Source organism: Canis lupus, chromosome 37, assembly GCF_011100685.1.
Source record: "Canis lupus familiaris isolate Mischka breed German Shepherd chromosome 37, alternate assembly UU_Cfam_GSD_1.0, whole genome shotgun sequence".
NCBI lineage: Eukaryota > Metazoa > Chordata > Mammalia > Carnivora > Canidae > Canis > Canis lupus.
The window spans coordinates 20,416,722-20,442,327 of record NC_049258.1 but is presented as its reverse complement, the minus strand read 5'-3'; the positions used below and the strand labels follow the sequence as shown (position 1 = coordinate 20,442,327).

The 25,606-nt window shown below is 34.3% G+C and overlaps 1 protein-coding gene and 1 long non-coding RNA gene across 19 annotated transcripts in view; one reads left to right on the top strand and one right to left on the bottom strand.

The window, feature by feature from the left end:
- The window catches only part of IKZF2 (IKAROS family zinc finger 2), a 154,738-nt gene that overhangs the window by 85,826 nt on the left and 43,306 nt on the right, over positions 1-25,606 (top strand). For 16 of the 18 annotated variants that reach the window (XM_038585662.1, XM_038585661.1, XM_038585666.1 and 13 more), the window contains 2 exons: positions 11,774-12,040; positions 18,363-18,530. In XM_038585662.1, the coding sequence (XP_038441590.1) occupies positions 11,774-12,040; positions 18,363-18,530 (435 nt within the window). The remainder of the gene's footprint in view (positions 1-11,773; positions 12,041-18,362; positions 18,531-25,606) is intronic. The other 2 variants (XM_038585667.1, XM_038585668.1) reach the window with 1 other exon arrangement.
- Positions 1-25,606, bottom strand: part of LOC111094317 — an 80,837-nt gene that overhangs the window by 19,735 nt on the left and 35,496 nt on the right. The window lies entirely within an intron of this gene.

Sequence of the window (25,606 nt, the reverse complement as noted above, 5' to 3'; positions counted from 1 at the left end):
CTAACGGATGTTCCGGATATGGAGACAGACAACTCATTGAATAATCAAAACTTCAGTTCACAGATAGATGACATGCTTAAAGTAACTACTTACAATTCAGAAGAAGCTATCCTTTTGAAATAGTGATCTTATGAGAGTGTTTGATTATTTATGCTCTACATTTTGCACTGAGATTTTATAGTAGTGTTACATTCTGGAGGGAGGGCCTACCAGTCATTGTAATTCTCACCACAATATTTTACTGTGCATAGTTGCTCAATGTAAAAAAAGATATATACACACACACATATATATATGTACATATGTGTGTATATGTATATACATATATGCATAAATCACAAGTGCCATGATAGTAGGGACTATATCTGTCTTGTTCACTGCTGCGTTGCAGTACCTGGTACAGAACAGATGCTCAGTCATTTTGAATAGCTGAATGAATGAATTCTAAGGAGTTTTCTCTTTCATATTGTAATTGTTGAAACACAGTCTGTTAATAAGTTGACAGTACTTGTCTTTGAAATTACTGCCTTACAAACATTAATTCTCTTATGTCTCACTCCATTTTAAACTCTCTTAGAGTTTAGGATATTTCTATTTATGTTACTCATTGAATGTATGCATTTCAGAAAAAAATGGTGTCACTCAAACCAACATGTATCATGCCTTGTCTTCTCTTTATGATTGCCCCCAATGTTGAGTGCCATCTGTCTTCTCTCTTTATTATGTAAAGCATATACAACCTGTAAGTGCTATCTTAAATGGCACTTCCCTCATGAGGCCTTCTGTACCATCCTTGTGCTTCCCTATAGCACACATACTTCTATGTTTATATTTGTTTGATGTCCTACGCTTTATGATATGCTTTCATATTTTGATAAATCTATTAATAAGTAAAATAGTTCTAAGGGTATTTATATACAAGTGTATAAAATACTCAAAACAGCCCTAGAAGGCAAGTATTATCTTGATTTTATAGAAAAGAAAAATGGGACAGAGAGGTTTCTTAAGGTCATATGTCTAATAAATAAAAAAACCTGGCCTTAAACCCAAGGGCACTGAATCTAGATCCCATACTCTTAAGCACAGGCTATCCTGCCTGCTGTAAGTGACTGTGTGCTTTCCCAGTCTCAGGATTTTTACATAGAGGATGTTATCCTCACTTTACACAGTAGGAAACAGGGAGACATTACGTGACTTAATGTTCACACATGTAAAGAACTTAAACACAAGTACTTGAATCCAGCATTTCCATTATTCACCTAGGACCTCCTATGTTGCAAAACAATTTTTTTTTTCACCTTTTAATCTGTATGACTATCTAAAGTGTCTATCCATTAGGGCATTGTTAAAAAAAATTGCTGCTGTTACATTATGGAAAATAAATATCTGGCACTGATCTGTTAAAATTTACTGGGTGGTTGTGCAGATACATTTTCCTTAATCACTGCTATGAGTTTTCTCCTCTTTGTTACTACTTGAAATATTTTATTGGTTGTGCATTTATAACTGACCAGTCCTGCCTCCCAGAGCCAAATGTTAACCTTTCTTACTTCACACATATAGTGAAGTTTTTATGGATGAGCACCAGGGAAAGAATTTCTGTAGCCTTGTATGTACCAGATTTTGGAAACCAAGGATATGTGAACCCAGAGCGTGAAGAGCTATTGAGTTCCTCTGTCACTTCAGTTCAGAGACTCAGTAAAGCTGCTAAAGTACGTCGCATGGCTTCGGTTCTTTCCTCTGTTAATGTTGCCCTGTAATAGAAACCCTGCTCCATTTCTTATCTGTTTCTCTTTAGCGTGCCGGCGGCTCTGCCTTCTGACCTGGTTTAAGCGTCCTTAGTGACCTCTGGCAATCCAGTGTGTTGGGTCCCTTCGGGAATATGCCCACTCAGCTGGATTTTATAGTAATGATTTTACTTCTTAACAGAAGTTTGGTTAAAAATTTGTACTCCCCTTATTAAAGAGATAATTTCCCAATGTAATTTGCTTCACAAACCTCCCACAGCTATGTTAAACAGATGGTTGCCAAACACCAGTTCAAAGTAGATTGCTCTTATATGAAATAAAATCCATGCTCAGAAAATCTGGCAGTATAAGCTGGTCTTCTTCCAAAACAGGCTCTCAGACAAATTTCTCTTTACTCAGAACTGGCACACTACTTACACCTGTATTAGCCATGCACAAAAAACATGTCAGATGGCACATACTGATTCAGAGCTGCTCTTCATTAACATATTAACATCCTCCCCCCCTCCCCCTTCACTGGTAACCACTTTGCTTTTGGTGACATAAGGGAAACAGCAAAAGTTTGTCATCAGTGAGTTCTGGGTTCTATTCTCAGATTTGGCTCTGAGTAGCTGTGTGACTTAGACATGTTACTTCACTCCATTGGAGCATCCTCATCTGTAAAATGAGGATAATATTAGGTACTTATCCTAATGGTGAGTGGTTGTCATGATTAAATCGGGAGGCACATATTATGCACCAACCGTCTTCCCTGTCATACAGTGGTCCTTTAATCAATGTTATATTGATAATGCTTTGTCTTTATTTTTTTTATTTATTTTTTATTTTTTTAATGCTTTGTCTTTAAAACCCAATTCTGTATTGATATATTTGTCACCTGTGGTTAATTTATGCAGGGTCTCTGTAACTTAAAAAGAGGAGTGTAATATGTAAATTAGCAATAGTTCAACAATTACTAAGTGCCTGGTATATGTCAGGGTATGCTGGTTTTACAACTGTGAATAAAGATAGCACTTTTTTTCAAGGATCTTTTAATATAGGGAATGTAGAGTTAAGGCAAATACACTAATAAAATCACTAGCATGTATTTTCATGCTCAGGAAATACTTCATGTAAAAAGATAGCAAATAAGTGGTCTTGAATGGTATGCTAATATTGATAGAAATAGAGAATCTAGAAAATAGTAATAGGAGCCAGGAAGAAAAACAAGAAAGTAGAGATGTGTGGGATGTGTTCCAGGAAGAATGGCTGGAACATGATTCCAAAGAGTATAAACAACTAAGAAACTAATAGAACATATGGCTGAGAGCTATGATGGAGCTGTGCTGATGGTGTCCTTAAATTCCACACCAGCACCTTTGTATTTAATTTGTAGACAGTGGGCGGTCACTGAAGACATTTTGAAGAGAAATATGAGCTCTGCTTTAGGACGATTAATTGAACAACTGAATATAATGGGGGATGAATTGGAAGAGTGGAAAGTGGCAAAAGAGAGAAGAGAGACAAATTAGCTGTTTTGGGTGAGACAGTTACAGGTGATCTTAAACTTGTTCTAGGATGCATGAAAATGCAAAAAAGGATATGCAAGAAGTGGCAGATACTGAATCTTTAGGACTTGGCAAATGAAATCATTCATTTAAAGGATGGATAGAGGGGTTGACTGTTTTTTGCTTGTGGTATTTCTATTTAAAGTAGGCTTATTTACTCCACATTGTACATTTCTCATGAACAAGTGGTCTGCCAAAAATTGAAACTTCATCCTTGGACTACAATGATGCCACTGTGCTGGGCTATAAAGGTGTGTGGTTTGATGATGGGCATGCTATATAGGATTTCATGCATTGGGGGAGACCATCAAGGAGTCAGAAGTCTTCCCTTTTTCTATATTTTTCATGTAAAGAGGACACTTATTTTGTATTTTTTGTTTTAAGACCTTTAAATGTAAGTGAAATACTACATGAGCTGCTCATAGCTATGATTTATCTTTATAGCAATTGACACAAAACTGTCAAAATTTGACCACAAAGGAAGTCCTAAAATGCCATCCACCATAAACTGTTGGTTTAGAGATTAAAACTGATAATATGGACTTATTCCTCAAATGGCTATCTTTACCTACCACTGATAAGTCATAGCATGTCAAGGAATATAGGAAAAAAGTGGGGGGGTGGGTTAGAGGATTGTATATTGACAAATTCTTCAGGAACATGGACCAACCCCCCTTTAGTACCAGAGCAAATATAAAAATTAGGAGGTAGTTGTTTTGAATGGAGATATATATTCTAGACTTGATAGAAAATATAAATTCAACAGTTACTTTTATGGAAATATTTTATTTTATTTGGTCATCATAGACTTGAATTCCTAGTATTTTTTTAGCCAGTGGACATAGTTTCATAGTATCTGAAAGATCTTTTTGTTCTAAATATAATGCTAATATTGCTGATATTACTTAATTGGAGAGCCAATATCATGTCACAGAACAATAGCTTAGCTAAGAGCCTGAAGATCTTGTTGATAAATTTGATAAACACAAATTTACTGACTTTGTCTTCTTGGGAAAATCACTTAACCACCATGCCTCCAATTGTTTATCTGTAACTGCCCTACCTATCATTCATTGCTGAGTATCAGTTGAGATAGAGTATATATTTTAAAAATTATGAAGAATTACAATAAGTTTTCTGTTATATTACTATTAAAAGGATCCTAGATCCTTAGTGTAAAGAGACTATCCAGTCTGCAGTTTTCATGAACATCAAGTGTTATTTTTCCCATATTTCAGATGATGCAGGTTGCTGAATAAAAAAAAAAAAAAAAAAAAAAAAAATTCCAAGGTCTCACAATTAGTCAAGTAGCAGAAGGAGATAAAGACCCTGGTTTCCTGCCTCAGGTACAGGGAAACTTTCTACTACAGTATTCCTAGAATAACAGTATTTCAGATATCAGCACTGTCTTGATCTAGTTACTCTAGTAGGTTTAAGAAATACATAATGTCATATTAGAGAGAGGAGAGAGGGTGCAGAGGAAAAGGAAATGCGGTGATGTGATGTACACACTGAGAATGCTACCCACAAATGGCTCAGCTGCAGTTAGCGACACCAGTGTCTGGACTTGTCCAACCATTTATAAAACGAATACTTTAAAGATGTGAGGGAGTTGTTTTGTAAGACACATATATTTATTCACAGTTACAAGAAACAAAGAGTTCACATTGGGTGAATTTTGTTGAGGGAATTTTTACAAAATGATCGCATATACCTTAAAATAATTTTTATTGTGGTTTTACTTCAGTTTAGATGGTTGAAAAGTTCTTAGTAAATAATTGTGCTTTACATCAGAGTTTTGAAGGCGGTTTGTTTTTCTAACACATTATTTAAACAGCTGCTGGGCTGTTAACATGGATTTAATCATGTTTGGTGTTTCTGTTTCAATAGTTTAAATGAGAGAAAGTTGTATTAGCTCAGAAGCAACTTCAACAGATTATTAGATAGACATATTGATTCAATTAGTGTGTATAACACCATTTCAAGTAGCTGGCATAGACTGGGAGAAATTGATGCTTATAAGCAATAACACCCCTTAAGTGTCCTCTTGAATTCTCACACAACAGAAACCAAGCATATAAAAAGTCCACTTATATATCACACCTGGAAGACTCCCCCCACCAATTTAGTAATTAAAGAATGGTTTTAGTTATCTTTTATTCATCACTGTGACACAAATATTTCTCTTAACTCTCATTATATTTACTTCCTTTAAAAATTAGAAATTGAAAAATATAATTAGAACCAAACAGATATAAATCACTAATTTGATGGTAATTAATCTAGAAATCCTACTTATAGTCCATTATTAATAAATATATCCCTCAAATACAGCAAATAAATCATAATCCCTTTGCATTACTTTCCTAGCTAGGAAATTTTCATTATGACATATATTGAATTAAAATAATTTTTAACAGCTTCACAAAATAACAATTTTCCTCATTTGGTTTTCTACCTTTTTAAAAATTTTAAAATAGTGATCTGTATCTGTTTACCTATGTAAATACTCTTATCCTTTTTTTTTTAAAAAGGATTTTATTTATTTATTCATGAGAGGCAGAGACAAAGGCACAGGGAGAAGTAGGCTCCCTGTGGGGAGCCCTATGTGGGACTCCATCCCAGGACCCTGGGATCAATACCTGAGCCAAAGGCAGATGCTCAACCACTGAGCTACCCAGGTGTCCCTATTCTTATCCTTTTATCCTATATTTAATACCATCTTAGTGAATTAAAGGCAAGTCTAGTGTAACCTGATCCATTCACTATTATGTATCTCAAAAACAATGATCATTGTGAAGCCTTTGAGTGTAGAGAGCCTAGTATGGTTACTAAAGAGGCTTTTATAATTGAAAATTGCTTAGCCTGGGAGTCACTTATAAGCCCTATGTAAGTATTTTTACTTCTCTGCCTTGGTGTGATCACCTGTAAATGGAGGCAGTTAAACTATGTGTTTTTCATAACATCTATAAGCTATCTTCTAAAGTGCAGTAGTACCTTGAAAGCATGAAGCAGAGGGGGGCGAATTTTAAATTTACAAACTTGTTTGCATTTTGAAGCAACTTTTTGCTTTAAGATATGTGTGGTACTTTTTGTCCTGAAATATATTCAAAGCTTCTTCTATGTAAAATTGGCCATAAAAATCTTTTTTATTAACTATTATTTTACCTATGTTCACAAACATACAAGTCATCATTAATGCTTTAAAATTTGACTTGTCCTTGTCCTTTTTTTAAACTGTAAATCATATTATCTCCTTTAACTTAAAAAATACATAATTTAAAATCTTTATTTTGTTCATTAAAATGTTCAAATATCTATGTATTATAGTTATTTGTGACTATATTGAATAACAAAGAACAAATTGATCAATCAAAATCTTATTTCACATTCTCTTTTCATTGCTAATAATTTATTCTGACAAAATACTGTTCTAATTAAATAGTTTGTCATCATATAATAATGTGTGTAAATTCCTATAGATATGAAAAGAAGAATGTAAAATTCAGGCATATCAAGGAAACAGCTTGAAAAATAATTCTTGGTGTTGAGATTATAATCACAAGATTTGATTCCACTCACACAAATTCTAATCTTTGTAGAAATTAGCCCATTTATGAGAATGTTTTCCTGTTACCAAACTGTAAAAGAAATATCATATAATGAAGATTAAACATTTAATTTCAGAGATTTGTTAACTATATTATACAATGACTAATGGTTATAGTAGCTTTATATATTATAGCTACAAATAATAATACAACTCTTTGATACATAAATTGTAATTTAGAGTATACTTAAGTTTACTGAATATACGTTTAACCATTAATGAGTTAAAATATAGTGTTCTGCATTATTTAGAAACCTCTTTTTTTTAAATAAAGATTACATTTATTTTTTTTGAGAGAAACAGAGATAGCAAGAGATTGCAGGAGCAGAGGGAAAAGAGAGAAGAGTAAGCTCCCCACTAAGCAGGGAGCCTGATGTGGGGCTCCATTCCAGGAGCCCTGACCTCTCAGCTCATAACCTAAACCTATAACAGACACTTAGTTGACTGAGCCACCCAAGTGCCCCTGTTTAGAGACATCTTAAATAGTGAAAATAAATTGTGAAGGAATTTATTTTATATTCTTTGAGTAAGGAAATTTTTTCTATTTAACAATTGAAATTCAAAGACTAATTGCTTTTTATCCTAAATTTCAACCTAATTTTAGTAAGGCAGACTAAAAATTCATTAGGATGGGATTTTGTTTATACATAGGCCACCATATTTATGGAAAATTTAACCTATGATATGTATATACTAAAAATGTGTTGCATTTATTGATTTACTATATCAATGAATATAAATTACTATATTTACTATAGCAATAGTGTATACATTCAAATGGGATAAACATAATTTCTTAGAGTATAATATTGTTAGAGAAAAGATTGCTAAAGTTTACCATTTCTTCTGTATTTTAATTCTCACAAATGTATACTTTTTTGGATATTCATTTCAATTATATCCCTCTGTATATGTACAGAGCTCTAACTATAATTTTAATATCCAGTAATTTTTTAAATGACATTTTACCCATGTTAGGTATTATGTTTTGATCTCCATATTATAATATTCTCACTAGGGAAAAATGATCATTTAATATAACATCGTCATATTCTTCATAATTAAAATTTAAGAGGCCCATAGTTTCAAACTCACACCTATTCTTTTAAGATACATTTTCTTCAGTTCCTGAAATGGAATGCTGGTAGACTTTACACTCATTAAATACAGCTTATCAGATGTTGGCCAGTTCGGGAATATAAATGATGGCATTGCTGTGCAGTTTATAACCTCTAATACATCACTTATTTAATGTGTGGGACAACTTGCTCACAGATTGGTATATGAAGTCATGCTGAATAAAGTCATACTTTTCATTTGTTTTCTTAGCTTTTTCTTTGAATGAAATATGGGACTACATAGGGTAAAAATTAGGTGTTTTACTTTGATTAGAATAATCTTCATTCCCAGGGGGGAAAAACATGGAAAAATTTCTTGGAGTATAGGAAAGTTTATGGAAGCAAAATACAGAGTCTAGAAATCATAATTGAAAACTTTAAAATTCAAAATGTAAAATCAGTATACATGCTCCCAAATACCCTTGAGTAATAAGATAATTTGACATATTTGCAAAACATAACAAACATGGGGCTAAGTTCCTTAGCATATAACGCCATTTAAATACAGAGAGAAAACTGACAACCTAGTAGAAAAATGGGCAAATAGCTTTCATAGACAGCTCCCCCAAATCCCCCAAACCCCAAACATTAAATAGACATAGATACTCAATTTCACCCATAGAAAAATAGATTAAAATCCATAGTAAAATACCAGTTTTCATCTATCAGATGGAGAGAGTTCAATGTGATATTATATAATAATATCTGTAATAGCAATATATGATCATAATTCTCTATTGATAAAGCCTAGGAATAAATTATATTGATAAAATAGATTCTATGCAGCTGTTAAAAAGAAGAGTGTGGGTTTCTGTGTACCGATATGGAAAAAATTAAACAGCTATTTTTTTTTTCAGATTTTATTTATTTATTCATGAGAGACACAGAGAGAGAGACAAAGAGAGAGGCAGAGGGAGAAGCAGGCTCCATGCAGAAGCCCGATGTGGGACTCGATCCCAAGTCTCCAGGATCACGCCCTGGGCTGAAGGCAGCACTAAACTGCTGAGCCACCTGGTCTGCCCTTAAACAGATATTCTTTGTTTTTTTTTTTTTAAGATTTTATTTATTTATTCATGATAGACACAGAGAGAGGCAGAGACACAGGCAGAGGGAGAAGCAGGCTCCATGCCGGGAGCCCGATGCAGGACTCGATCCCGGGACTCCAGGATCGCACCCTGGGCCAAAGACAGGCACTAAACCGCTGAGCCACCCAGGGGTCCCCTTAAACAGATATTCTTAAAGAAAGCAAAGTTAAGGTCAGGTACACTACAATTTGTATAAAAAGAGAGACAGTCCATACATACATACATACATACACATACACAGTTCTGAATTTAAAAATGGGGATAATAGTTGCTTTTGAGACCAGAATTTTGGGATGATAAACTTTGGGTAGAAAAGGACTTCATTTTTTTATCCTTTAACTTTTCTCCACCATGCTCATGCATTTTTTAAACATATAAAACAATCCTAAATAAAGAAAATTCTTAATTTACTAAACCACCACTGTGAATACTACCTGAACCCCTCCTAGATGCCACACATTTTTTAGCACATTTGTGATACTAACATGGATAAAATATTGGGTCTCCTCTTCTCAAAAACCAGCAAAGTGGTATTGATTTGTAAATAGGGTAAAACTTCGCGTAGTAGGTATTCTATTAGAAATGGGGCCAAGAAGGCTGTATAATCTTTTGTAGATCTCAGAGGAGTTTACATACCATAACTCATCTTCATAAACTCTATAGAAAAAATAGAACACTGTCACCGGAAAAGCAGTAGTTAAGCCCGTTGTCTGTATTTGCTCACATCAGCCTGAGAAAATGGGTACCATTTTCATCCTCATTTTATAAAGTTCACGGGAACTTAAGTATCTTACAAAAGATGATGCTGCTTCCAGTAAATGCCAGAGCTGGTATTCAGATCCAGGCAGTCTAGTTACAGGATCCTCACTCATGATAGCTGAACTATTCTACTTAAGCTTCATCTTGTAATTTGAATTTATTTCTGCTTTGCAAACAAAAGACAAAAGAATCAGAGGTTAAATAATTAGTTCAAGATTGTACTGCTAATAAATGTGAACGCCGCAGTCTTTGGACTAAATGCAGTGATCTCATTTTGTACCGCGCTGCCTCTATTCTAAGGGGAGTTCCAGGGAGGCGATCTGGGGAAGAGCCATTTTGATAGCACTACCTGTTTAAAGTACTAATAACAAATCATAGAATGTGTGGTTTCTCTAAGAAAATTGCAATAAAGAGAACTTACTTCCTTTTTATGAATGTATTTCCTCCATTCAAGTAGTACCAAATAATTTGTTTTGCTCAGGAACTTTGATAGGATTTCTTAAGAAATTTTCAAGATCACTGGATAAAAAACTGGTATTCATTTAAAGCCTGTTTCTGCTTTGTGAAAAGACTTTGTCAGCAATCCAGAATGAGGGCTGTGCTAACAAAATTCCAACTTTTCTGTGGGATGATCCAAAAACAGCAAACAGAAGGCATTAAATTTCTTAACAGTCACAAGTGCGTGCATGCATGCTATGCCATTCCTGTCATTCACTGCTTTTTGGTGTGCATAGATTAAAGTTGGAATACTTTGATTTGCAGACTAATGTGTTCCATAGAGAATTTTTTTTCATATAAAAAAAAGAGTAGCTTAAGAGCATGTGAGGTCTGTGCCTCTGCCCTACATTTATATAGCTCTTCATTGAATATGTTTTTAATCTGATTGTAGGATATTTGCCTTGACAGTATGCCTTCATATATCTAAGACATTTGCTAGATTAAGATCCCAAGTTGTTTCTCTTGCTCAGTTCTAAAGCAGGTTTATACAAGTACTCTGATGTGAAACAGAATGTGTATTTTATATATACATATATATGTATATATAATGTGTATTTTTTAATTTTTATTTTTTAAGATTTTTATTTTTATGAGAGATATATACAGAGAGAGGCAGAGATACAGGCAGAGGGTGAAGCAGGCTCCCTGCAGAAGTCCTGGGACTTGATCTCAGGACCCCGGGATCATGACCTGAGCCAAGACTCTCAACCACTGAGCCACCCAGGTGCCCTAGTGTGTATTTTATATATGTCATACATGTGATTGTATATAATCATATATACTATATGATTGTATGTGTAATTTATATGTGTGTGTATAAGATTGTTAAGAAGCATGGCTCAGTGGGTTAAGCAATATCTAATCTGGTCTCAAACACAATACTGAGTTTCAGTAGTGGGAAACTCAAAAGCCAATACCAGAATTACAGATTGCTTTAAAAGTATATAACTAAGTTAAAGAAAGAAATGTACATAGAAATAAAATGTCGGGATCCCTGGGTGGCGCAGCGGTTTGGCGCCTGCCTTTGGCCCAGGGCGCGATCCTGGAGACCCGGGATCGAATCCCACGTCGGGCTCCCGGTGCATGGAGCCTGCTTCTCCCTCTGCCTGTGTCTCTGCCTCTCTCTCTCTCTCTGTGACTATCATGAATAAATAAATAAAATCTTTAAAAAAAAAGGAAATAAAATGTCATTCTGTTTACCTAGAGATTTTCTGAGCCTTCTTCACTTTCATGCCAAAGTCACTAAAACGTTTTAGAGCACAGTATGTATTCACATTGCATTGCTGATGGTACATGTAGCATTCCCATCAATGTTAATAGGAATGGCACTGGGTGGAGAAGAGAGCGATGTAGGTAACAACACATAACTTGCATTCAAAATGTCTTCATTTCTTTTTTAAAATTACAGCAAACTCAGTAAAGCTAGAAATGCAGAGTGATGAAGAGTGTGACAGGAAACCCCTGAGCCGTGAAGATGAGATCAGGGGCCATGATGAAGGTAGCGGCCTAGAAGAACCCCTAATTGAGAGCAGCGAGGTGGCTGACAACAGGAAAGTCCAGGAGCTTCAAGGCGAGGGAGGAATCCGGCTTCCGAATGGTAAACTGAAATGTGACGTCTGTGGCATGGTTTGCATTGGGCCCAATGTGCTTATGGTACATAAAAGGAGTCACACTGGTAAGCAGCTGAAAGAATAACCTGATGACTGCCTGTGACATCTGATGTTGATATTACCTGACATCTATTCTCTTTCCTTTTTATTCAGGGGTGGCAGTGGTGAAACTACCTTTTCAGAATTCTGCTAGTATTGGATTGCTGAAAAGCAGAGAGTAGCCTGGGTCTTGACTTCCAGCCTTCAAATCTGAATAGCATATCAGAAAAGAAGTTTGGGATTCAGTTTCCACAGTTCTTAATATAGCAATAATATGATAAGGGTTCAAAAGGTATAGGAGAATCTCATTGTGTAACTTAATCTTTTTGTATTTCTATACATATTTTACCATACCCATGGGCAGGTAATACAGTTTGCTAGCTAAGAGTTTATACTATAAAATGGTACTCATGCATTTATATAGAGGTGGATCATTTTCACCTTATCTGGTTAACTTCTTGGAATACAATTTCCAATCAATCTTTGCCTACCATGGGTCTCTGTAGTAGGCAAATACTTTCCCTAGTTTGAGGATGTTACCATCTTCCTGTAATTTTTTTTATTATTACAACTCTTGCAAAGAAATATATAGGATGCAGTATAGCCAAGGATGGTGGGTATGCTGGTAGGAATGTGTAATCATGGAATAGGGTGAGGAAAGAAACCTCAGATTAATTTAATATATACCTGTAGACACTTGAGTAACATAAAAAAAAAAAAAAAAAAACACAGCCAAATGAGAAGGCCTTATTTAAATCTCCCCAAATCCTTTGGCAAAATGAGAAAACGTCTTTTAAATTAGAAAGAAACATAAATTAGATTATGTGTAAGAAAGAAATTTTCATATGAAAATTGATTTAAAGATGATACCTTTAACTATAATGCAAAGTAATATTATACAGCAAAATATTAATCATTAGCTATATTAATCATTATACAGCTCTCAGGGTTTTAAAATATGATTCTCTTTGGAAGAGAAATAAATCACAATAAAGAATTTGATTTAAAAGATTTCTAAATCAATTATTTAGAAAATTTATTTAGTAGGTGCTTAAAACATGAGAGATACAATGTACAGTGAAGCCTTTTTAGTCCAAATCTCTCATTTACACATGAAGAAACTGAAACCCCAGACAAGTGATGTGTCCATTATCCCTTATGTATTTAGGGGATTATGAGGCTAAAACCAAGGCTTTCTGATGCCCAGACTGGTTTTGCTCAAATATACTATGCTTGGTATCTCAGTGCACCAACATTTAATGTTGAGATATGACCATAAGACTTAAAAGTTATAACAAGAAGTTACACATTAAAATCAGCTTTGGAACCTGTACCCTTATTCCAACTCTGCAGTTACATGTTCACTTTTGGTTTTGTTTTTAATTTCCTTTTTAAACAGCATATTTAAAAAATATTTATGTTACTAGTGCAGATGTTTTTTACCTTAAAATTTTTTTCTAGAAAACTTAAAAGATCAAGTTTGGTATTTGATAAGAAAAATAGGAAAAGACTATAAAATAATGAGTTGACTATTCTTCTGTGCTCACTAAGTAATGTTAACGGCAGGTCTAAAAGAAGAGTTCTACAAAGTTATAATGTATTCATTATCTCACAGTGATTATATTGAGGAAGGTAACACCCATTCAAATGTGTAACTTCCCTCTTCTAGCAACATATAAACTAAAGCAGTCTAATGACTTTTCAGTTGAATTGCATATAGTGTGCAATTTTAGTGTGCATATTTTTAAGGCTAAAAATATGCTAACAACAATTTTTGTAGGATTTCTAATAAACCTTTTATGATCTGAGTTAAGAAAATGCAGAGGACCTGAGCATGCCTCTTGAATATTTAGGTTAATCAATATTTCACTGCATTTGCAGTGATTTTCATGAGGATTATTGGTTTGTAAACACAAGAGTAATTATATACCAACTCTACTACTGCTCATTTGATATTTACTACTATAAGTAGAGTTGAATTTTGATTCTGAAAAATCATCAAATTGACATGAAGAATGTTTCTAAATAGTTATACAGATTTCCACAAGTTCTATAAATATGGGATTCACTCAACTAGTAAAGGCAAGGAGATTGGACAAAATAAAATCCTCTTGCAACTCAATGACGTTTTATTGTTAATGAATGTTTATTTATGGAAAGTTTCTTTAAAGTTAATAGCCATTCATAGGGGAGCTTGGAATACCTGCCACACATTGTTGACCTTCAAATTGTGATGTATCTTTAAAGTAGCTATTTTTATATGTATTTCTGGTGACTCAGTTTATACATCTGAATGGGTCATGACCTTTTCAATTCCATTTTAGTACTCTTCAAGAATAGAAAGTCTGTTTTTTTCATTTAAACTAGATTGAAAAAATGTGGTCAGGGTCTAGTCATTAACCAAATGTTTTCTCATTAATGTCATAAACTGTCTTCATTTTAGAATTTTCCCTTCTAATTATTTATAGCTCGTATAAAAGGCACTGTTTTAAATCCATACAAAGACTTTAGGAAACATGTTTGTATGTTTAGCTCATAGAATATCTAATATATAATTGATAATAATAAAAGATACACAGCCTTACTCGGTTAAAATGTTGTGGAGTATCATATCTAATTCACTTCTTCTTCTTTCTCTTTCAAACTCTACTAAAGTACCAATTCCAGTGTCTTATAAACAGCTTGGTGTTATTTCTTGGTGTTGCTACTTTAGTAGGTAATCAGGTAATATTGTCATCGGATACTCCAGGCACTCTTCACTGCCATATAGGCAGAATAAAAGAAGTAGGGGTAGTATATCAGTTCATGCATAAACACAGATTAATGTGGACCATTATAAATATAAACTATCCTTAACTTTGCCCTTCTTTGGGTAGAGGACTCCCATCTTTGTAACTTTTTGTACATTGTAGCTTTGTGGAACCATTCTTTTGCTCCAAGGCCCCCTTAACAGGTACTTGGGATTTTTCATATTTGTAGGTAATTGTTCCATCCAACACAGGAACAGCCTCTGTCTTTGATTCACCAAAGCAAACTGATGCATATATACTTGTATTACAGTTGAATATTTAAACAGATCTAGAAATATATATTTACAAAAGTATACAAAATACTGAAATATTATTTATTTCAAAATAAGAGTAGATAACTTCATTCTGGGAATAACTATAAAAGGTCCTTGAACAGATTAGTAGTTTTAAAACAAAAACAAAATACAGATTAAGAAAAAAAAAAAACAGATTAAGAATATAAATGAATGATAGCATGGCTACGTATTAATTGTTCTCTTGGATTCAGAGTTGTTAATCCAGACTTTTGTATCCACCCATGGGGGATACATAGATATCATAGATACAATAGCTTACTTGATTTTTTCAGTTGGATTACTGTACAGTGTATTTAGTGCATTTGTGGTGTTTTCCTGAAGTTTGCTTTTCTTTATATCTGAAGAACATGATTAATATTATTTTTCAGGCAAAGCCTAAACTGATTCGAAAGGGACTAGTTGACTCAGCCTATTTGGTAAAGAAAAAGCAAATTATTTAAAAAATAATTGAGATGTGTTGTTTCAAGGCACAAACACAATATAGGAATCTTTTAACTAAATATCAGATCATGTTACACGTATCTCATAGTCCCATTTCAAGACTTAATTCATGTAAAGCAAATCAGTATTTCTCAAAGTTTCATCCAACTGAAATCAAAGTGCATTGTTATCATTTCTTCTTCCTCTTAATCAAAAATGGGAGCATGACTTGTTACTTTCATCATGCCTTTATTTCCCTGGCCATGAGAATATAGTTAGCAAATGCCTCTACACTAAGACACAGTCAGCAACAAATAGTGTTTCCTGATGTACCTAAGACCCCTTTTCATTTCTCCTGCCCCTTTAAGGATGATCATATATATATTCAGAAGAATTCTGTTAAAAAATATTTGAAGGTATCTGGAATATTTTATAAATGTAAAAATGAAATTACCCTGTCATTAGTCTCATAAAGTCAATTAGATGAATTTTAAAATTCTTTTTAAAGAGAGTTATCCTTATTATTTTTTCTTTTTTTGATTAGCATTACTTGGAATGACAAATTCAGTACTCTAAATTAGGAATTTTTAAATATTTCAATTGTAGGAGGCTTAATGAAAATCTAAGTTAGCATTTACAGGAGTATTTTCTAAAGGCAAATGTTTTTGTTCACCGAACTAATTTAATTCATTTTAAAGTTATTGCATACTAATTTGTTACTTGCCTGGGAGATGCTACATAAAGAGATTTCAAAAGTAAAATCAAGTATTTGGAGTGAAAAGTATAATTTGCATTTGCTATTTTCCTATGGTATAAAAATTCTCATGAAGGAAGTGCATCCATCCTTCTTTCTTATTAGTAATTCCATGGCAGAAATGGGGAGTAGAAATTCCTGATTTTAAAAAGCTGTAGACTGTTATTTCATTAAAAAAAAATGTCAACAAATTGTGTGTTAAGATTTACCAAATTTAGATTTTAAAACTTTGATTAGTTTTTAAGACTCATATAAGAGGTTTTTCAGATTTATCTTTTAAGCTGTATTTAGTGTTGATTTGTCAGTTTTGTCAAATGAATCAAACAAGGGAAATATAAAATTTAAGGTAACTTTAATATAAATTTTTCCACTTAATATGTACAAGGACTTTTTGTAAATGTAGTTCAGATTTTATAAGAAAAACCTTTGCCCTTGCTACCCAAACACACAGATTACATTTTTTTGGATATGTATCTCATAAGTTCCAAATTGAGCAATTAGTATAGAATTTGAGACAACTTGATATATCAATTTTTAATTTCTCTAGGTTTTATAGCAAATCTGTGTGATAGAATGTGCAGTGGCAACTATAAAAAAATGGCCAGTTTATCATCTTTATGATTCCTAGCTTTCATAGAATCATTGAGTTTTGCATTAATTAAAGGCCTTCCCAAAATATTGAGGTTTCATTACTCAGTATTTTCAAATGTTTCAGTTAAAGATACAAAACATGAGAATTCAGTATAAATTTTATAAGTATTAAAATTCATAATCTTTATCTTATCTCAGGTACAAAAATGGTCCAGTTAAACCAAAAGTGAATTCTTTAAAACTGTTATTTCCACTCTAAACTTTGAGCTTTACTACTTGTACTATTTATATATTAATTTATAATTTAATTCATGCATAGATATCAGCAAACTTAAAATAATAGTACTTTCTTCATGGTTTGACCCTACTTGCTCATTTTACTGCTTCCTCTACTACATGTTTTTATGTTCAGTGACAGTGGTAACAGCCAGTTGATGACAATAGACTAAACTGATAATTCTGACTTAAACAGTTTTATATAGCAGTATCTAGTAATAGGAAAAAAGAAAATATTTCTCTCAAATTATTTTCACAACAAAAAGAAAATACAGGGCAGCCTGGTGGCTCAGAGAGTTAGCGCCGCCTTTAGCACAGGGCATGATCCTGGAGTTCTAGGATCGAGGCCCGTGTCTGGCTCCATGCATGGAGCCTGCTTCTCGTCTGCCTGTGTCTCTGCCTCTCTCTCTTTCTCTGTGTTGCTCATGAATAAGTAAAGAAAATCTTAAAAGAAAAAAAAGAATATACAGGAAATGTCTGGATGAATAATTTTCTTTGGACTTTCCTTGTTTATATCAGGAAATTTTGCCAGAGCCTTTACTATTAGTGACTAGGGGAATGGAGAGACCTGAGTCTGGGCTAATTTTGGGAGATTTTGTGATAATTAACTATGTAACCTGGGCCCTGGTCAGAAAATTATCAGCTAAATCAGAGAGTTAGACTAAAGATCCCTTCCAATCAAATTCAAAATTTATGTATTTTTAAAAGAGATAGCATGGTACAATAGAGCAAAATTTTGTAGTCCAACTGAGCAAGATTCCTATCAATGTGAGTACTTATTAGCTCTTTAACTACAATCGGATACTTTGATACTTGAACTTCAAGTTCTTCATTTGCAAATTGAAATTATGGATACCTAATTAGTAATATCATTGTAAGGTTTGAAATATTCTATATGAAGCAACCAGTAAAGTCAATAAAGTGATGGTTCTTAGTTGTTCAAACAATGGTCAATGCTATTACTGATTCTTTTGAGTCAGTGACAGGAATCCTGTAAAATTTATATCAAGAGAGGAAACTGCACTTGACCTAAAGTTAAAGCTTCAGTATTAGTACATTTTAGGAAGATAAAGGTTTAGAAGTCTGAAGAGGCAGAAGAATATTCTCAGCACACAGAACTGGCTCCAGTTAATAGTGTACAGCAGATTAGTCACTTACACATAACCTACTTGATCTTTCCTGCCTCTTTTCCTTTTGGCAGGTGAACGTCCCTTCCACTGTAACCAGTGTGGAGCTTCTTTTACTCAGAAGGGCAACCTTTTGAGACACATAAAGTTACACTCTGGAGAGAAGCCCTTCAAATGTCCTTTTTGTAGCTATGCCTGTAGAAGAAGGGACGCCCTCACAGGACACCTCAGGACCCACTCTGGTAAGTGTGTCTGACTCTGAGAAGAAAGCTAAAATATAGGAATTCAGGAAAGTGTTATAGAATAATACAGAGAAACTTACATAGATAGGAATGAGCTAGACAATATTTTTATTTGTGTACATTGAATAACTGATAAATCTTGCAAGATGCAAATGCCCTTCCTTTTTATAGACTTACAGACTTGGCAGAAAGTAGTAGCACTGTCAACTGAAGAGTCTCTTGAAGTAAGGAAACAACTGTTCTGTAGATTTTCTATGGTTTTTAATTTTATAATTATTCAGTCATTATGGTGAATCCAGGATAATGGAAAATCTAGTAAAATATCATAGTTACATGCGGATATTACCACAGAGGAGATGAAACCTGTGATATTTTTCAGTTCATATAGTGTCCAGGCTGGGACCTCAGTGGGAAATCAAATACCGCTATTTTTAAACTTGAAAATATTATGTTCATTGGCTGTTAGAGTATTTTATATTTCATTTAAATGCTCCTTGTTTCTTTAACTCTCAAAATATAGTCATTGGAATTTGTCTGAAACTTTTCTTTGCTTCATAAATCATTACTTAAAAATTTAGAGTAAGTGTGATATTTTTAAAATACTGGAATATAGTACCTAAAACAGAAAGAATGATTAGAAATCTGAATGAATCTCATTTGACTTTTAGCATGAATTGCCATAACCAAGAAGTTAAAGGTGGAAAATTAATATAGAATACTCTCAAGCCAGTTTTATATCCTCCTCCTGTCCATAATGACATATTAAAATTTAATTTTAATATGAAGATATGATGGAAGTGATATTTTCATCTACATTGACAAATTATATTAGAGAGTGCTATGGATTGTGAGGTAATGCTTATATTATCTTTTTTTTTTTACATTTTTCCCTATTAATCCTTAAGGATTTACTTAGTTTTTAACATGAAAGTGAAATGTGTAAAATTGTTTTAGACATTAACTTGTAAATTTGGAGCAGTTACAGAAAAACGAATGCAATTGTTAAAATATTTTAAGTATATGTAGTTATTTTCCTCCTTGATTCAAAGTAATTCCCTTATTTCCAACTGTGACATTTTATATTTTATTTTACATTATCCTATGAAAATTACATCTTTATTATAAAAATTATTCTTTATTGAAAGATGTTTTTAAGATGTGACAGTTACTTCCTTTAGCTAGCCATGCACTCTGGTTTATTAAAGCATTATTTAGTTGACCACTGATTTTTTTTTTTTTTTAAGATTTTATCTATTCATTCATGAGAGACAGAGAGAGAAAGAGGCAGAGACACAGGCAGAGGGAGAAGCAGGCTCCATGCAGGGAGCCCAATGCGGGACCCGATCCCAGGTCTCCAGGACAGGCCCTGGGCCGAAGGCAGGCACTAAACCACTGAGCCCTCCAGGCTGCCCCAGTTGACCACAGATTGTATAAAACATAGATTTTCATGAACATTATCTATTACATGAAGTTGAGGAAAAAATATAGCTTTAAACATCTGTATCATTCTTTACAAAATTGTGTTGCTTTAAAAATCATGGTTTAATGTATACATTTTACTTTACGTGGGATTGCTCTGTTACCCTTAGAAGGTTCAGTGCCTTCAAAGCTCAGCCTCTGTTTGTGTTGCCATGATTTCCTTTTTGTTCTTTTAACATATCCATCCCTGTTGGTGGTGTCGAAGAAGACACCTTGGTTTTTGTTTCTATTGAACTGGGCAGTTGCAATCAGCATCTTTTTTGCAAATTAGTCATGACTCATCTAGGGGTTCCTGACTGGTGGCTAATGAAATGAGGGATGAGAAAGACATTATGCCAAAAGTAGGCCATTCCCGTTGGCTTTCACCAGGTCAGACACTTGACACTACTTATATGGTTCTGTGTAATTATAAAGTTTGTATGTATAAAGTAAAGCTCTTTCTGTGAAATTGTGTATTTTATATAAATAAGTATACTACTACTTTGAAGTTCAAAAAAATAAAGACATGGACCCTAACCATAATCCTGCTGATGTTGCAATTTGGTATATAAAGTCATGATTTTATAGATATATAAACAGATGGGATACTCAGACTGGCTAATTAAGGAGAATTTAATGGAACAATGAAAGACAGAGGAGGGTGTCATCCAGCTACTACATCATCAACAGGTGATATGAATTCAGTTATACTTCTAACTATAACCTAAAATGTTTGCCATCGCCAATACTTTTTGTAATAGAGTATTACATAAAATATAGCTGCTAAAGTCCACGCCTCTCTAATGGTTCAGAAAGCCTAAATTGATCATTATAGCTTTCTTCCCCTACTACCAATTCCATTTTCCCCTTACTCTTACCCTCTTTTTTAGCACCTAGCACCTGGGCTGGACAGGATTCTCCATCTGATGAGTGACCCAAACCTTAATTTCTACAAATTCTGAGTATTTGATGGTCCTGTTTTCTTTGTATTACTGCAATTTTTCAATAACCAGGATTATCTGGCACTTTAAAAAAAAAAAAGGAGGTGTTCCAAATGTAGCAACAACCCAAAAATCATCTTGGTAGTCTGGAAAAGTTACTAATCAATAACCCACTTCTCTACCTGTTAGTTTAGCATCTTGAGATGCCATATGGCCAGGGAGTAGTCCACTATGACAGTTCTAGAACTCTGATCCCTGGCAGAAAGATTCTTCCCTTGAACACCTAGCACATATATCAGAGCAACATACAAACTGTCTCCTTCTTCATGATGAAAGGAGCAAGATGAAGCCATTTTATTTATTATAGAGGACCTAATTCAACATGTTTAGACCACCAAGCCCATAACATTTCATTAATGCTGCTAGTCTCTGAACTTTTTGTGGCACTTATCTCCTGTCCTCTAGCATATATCTTACTGAGGCATCTCAGGTATTTATTACTTCCTGCTCACCGTGTCCAGTCAGTACTGTGAATGTAATGTTCCAACTTGATGTTCTGTGGGATGTCAAGATGAACAAGATTTCTTTGGACTATAACAAAGAGGAGAGTTGACCTTCCCTTAAGCTAAGATAATAAAAGTATGCTGTCCCTGCAATGTGAAAGCAAAGTGCTTCAGATCTATTGATAAGGAATTATTTTCTAAAGAAATTGTTAAGTTAGTACCTCCCTACCTGGTATCAGGGGCTATGTTAATAGGTTCCAGTAGAAATATTACAGCTAGAACTGCATGTGCAGTTGACATTTTGATGTGATTAAGACTGCATGCATCCACAGAACCATCTAGCTTGCATTAGCCTAATAAACAATATAAATGGGTGTGTAGTAGGAATCCTCCCCTTTTAACATCTTTCAGGTTTAACTTAACTATCTTTAAGTCTAGGATTGTGATCTCCAGTGTGGTAGCCACTAGCCATCTGTGGCTAGTGCCACATGTTGAAATGATATTTTTTATTAAGTAAAATCTATTGAATTTAATTCAACCTTTTTACAGTATGGCCACTAGAAAATTTAAAATTACTTGTGTAGACTCATTTGCATTGGACAACACTGTTCTTGGCTTTTGTAATAGCCATGGATCAGGGAACCAACAAAAGGATCCCTCCCATTATGAAGTTTATTTGTTCCCCCAATACTGTAAGATCAACTTGAGTAAAGTCTACATATATATCTTGACCTCCGTATGCCCCTACTTTGAACAGGTGGACTACAATGACATTTGGGTTCCAGAGATTAATGTCAATGGAGAGCTAATCCAATAGACCAATAATCTGTGGTAGGACTTAGAATTTCCCTTCCCTACCATAGAGCCTCTACCATTCTGAGATCACATATACATTTAAATCAGGGAGCCCAGATCTATTGGCAACATCTCTCATTGTTCTAACCTAGAGAAGACAGTTATCAGCTTTTTACCAGTGTAATTACCAGTGTAATTCTTTGGTGAAGGGAGTGTCCCATAGCCCTTTCCAGAAGTATATTAAGTGGTAGGCTGAAATAGGTGATTCATAATAGAGCCTTTCCATTATTCTTACTTCTTTGGGCCTTTGTTCTTATTCTCTATGCTATGCCAGGAAAATCCTGTCATTTCACCTTTTTACTAATAAGCTGTCATTGAATCAAGGATTCAATTAACCAGTCACTCTTACTTGCTCAAGGCAAAATCTTAATCCCAAATCCCAGGTGAGTGCATATCTATTGATAAATTTGGCACAATCTAGCATTTTGGTTCATATTCTTGGTATAAAACCCTTAGATACGATTCATTCCCTTATGTGCTAACTGGATTCCTGCTGATACAAATGGGCAGTGTTGCAGTTCTTTAACTATATAGGCTGTCACCTCCTGGATCAGGCCTTGATTTTGGTTATATTAAGATCTAACTTAAAAGGAGCCTAGGGGCAACGAGAGTTAATAGGAGTGAGTCCTGAAAAGAATTGGCATTTTCTGATTGGGTTCTTGCCTCAGTTGCAGCAATCAAGTCTTCCTTTTTGGGAATGCTGATTTATGGGAATATTAATTTACTTAGATGGAAAGGTGGGAAGTGAGGGGTGTCTTCCAACAAGGATGATTGGAAGTGTTTGGGAATTCAACATTCTGAGCCTTAGTATATGATCAATTAATACCAACCCATGTTTCATTAGTCCATTACCAAGACCTAGGTGTATTGGTATTGCCAATTATTAGCCTTATTTGCCCTGAGGCGATAGGATCTTTTTTTAAAGCTGACAAGAGGACCTTGATATTCCACTTCCGCTCTGACATGAAGTGAGCATTTAAGGACAAACTGTCCTTTTTCCTTTGTGTAATCCTTGGGGCCATCAGAATTAGCCATATCACACTACAGTCTTCACTCTATGCAGCACCATTGTCATGTCAGCAAGTAAAGGCTACATGCTGCCAGCAGTGATAATTTGGGTAGTCATATTGCCAGCAAATACCTAGAATTAGTAGTAATCCATTAACTCCCCAGTAAGGAAGCCATCCTGTTCTCTTCAAATGGAGCAACTCAATGCCAGAATGCCATTTTGACTCTCTGAGGCCTTGGCCACTCCTGCTACCAGTGACTATCAATCAAGACCCTGACAGGAACAATGAGAGACTCAAATGAGGAAAATTTGGAGACATTCATGGTGATATCTACAAGAGAATAGTGAGGCATAAAGGAAACCAACAAGATGGTTGAAGCACTAGGAGGCTAGCAATGGCAAGAAGCCATTAGCAACCTATGTCTGGAGGGACAAGGGGATCAAGAGATCACTAGAATTAGGAGAGGCAGGAGACAGCCCTGAACACTGACCTTCAGTAGAGCAAGGTAACCCTGCTAACCTGTGACTGAGGAATGAACACGTTGATCTCAATCTTTTTACCCTCCAGTCTCTTGCTGATGCCTCACATTAACTGAACCTAAGCAGAAGCCAAGAGACAAAGGAGCCTACTAATGAAGCCAGTAGAAATTAGCTTTCTGTAGGAGCAAAGAGTGAAAATAGCTATGAAGGTGAAACAGAATATGCCACAGATTGACTAAAATTTAGGAACTAGTGCTTAAAATTACTAGTATAGGGTATTAAACATAATGTAATAATTTTAATACTAATTTCTGGTTTTTATGAATATTATTAGTACAAAGTATTTTGCTTCCTCTTCTCCCCTAAGGACTGTCGATTGCTTTAGTTACTGTGTTCCATGATATTAATATTGCATCTTTGCTTCCTGTATTTTAGATTTGAAAATTTTCCTAGGTTGGTAACAAGGAACCAGCATTGCTGTACACTTATACACTTATATGTGAAATGAAAAACACTTAGAAAACTTAGAAAGTACATTCAATAAATGCTAGCCCTGTTTTTTGTTTCTTTTTTTCCAAAGTATGATCCCATTCAAGCTGAAATTTCCTATTTGGAACTCTACTTGCATACTTTAGAGGACACCAGATAGTGTCTTGGTTTTGATTATATAGTCCCAATAGTTAGGTTATTTACAGATAATATCTGGCATTTCTTAAGTCCTCCCTAGACACCAGGCACTGCGCAGAGCACTTCTCAAGGATTATTTCTTTAATTAAAGCCCTTTTATCTGACATGAGCAAAGCTAGGTATTTTATCAATTAGCAGCAGTAAGTCTAGCAACATGAGACATTCTTTTGATAAAAGTCCTTATGTTTATATTTTTAAAACATAATGCATCATCTCTAATTCCATTTTCAGTGTAAGAACTTAAAGACCCTTGTGATGCAATCAGACTTCTATTAAATTTTTAAGATTTCTCACTAATTTTTATGAGTATCTTTGTCCACCTCCAATTCTTTAGCATATTTTAAATCAACTCACCTTTATTGAATCTTTCCAAAGTGACAAAATTAGTTTTAGAGACAATTTTCTTTTTGTGCTAATTTCCTTGAAATATGGATATTTTAAAAATTTACATAATTATAATACCAGGTACAGCTGGCATAAATAAATTTGGATAGAATCATATCCGATTCTTAGCGACTCTGTAATTCAACGACTGGAAGTGTGTGGGCATACAAAGAGGGGCCTACAAGCTCTAGGAATTCAGTGTTTCAGGAAGAGGCAAGGCAGTCAAGAGAGCTTTTGGCTCTTATTATTTTACAGGTGAAGAGACTGAGACAGAGAGGTCATACTGGCAGAAGCTAGATTTACACCAAGACCGTCAAACTCCAAAATCTATATAATAATGGGATAAATGATGCAGCCTCATATGTCTATTCTATAAAACTTTGTTAAATTAACTCAAAATGATAAAAAAAAAAGTATCTGGAAGAGGTCAAACATCAGAGTTTGGAATAGGCTCAGTGCAAATTAGTTATATGACTTTGTCAAGTCACTTAATTTGATCTTTAAATTTCCCCATGCTCCCAATATTATGCGATGCTAAATACAATTGTATTATGTTTTCTCCCTGGACTTGGCTGCTGATTGTTCACTACAACCAAATCTTAGAGTAGGATAGTAGTCCCCACTCCACACTTTTTTTTCCCTTACAATTTGCTGTGGTTTAACTGTAAAATAGATTTGCAAAAAAAAGGAATAGGTCTTAAGTTTTTCAGATGATCTTCACAGCATCACTATTACTTCCTGCAACTATGTGCTAACCTA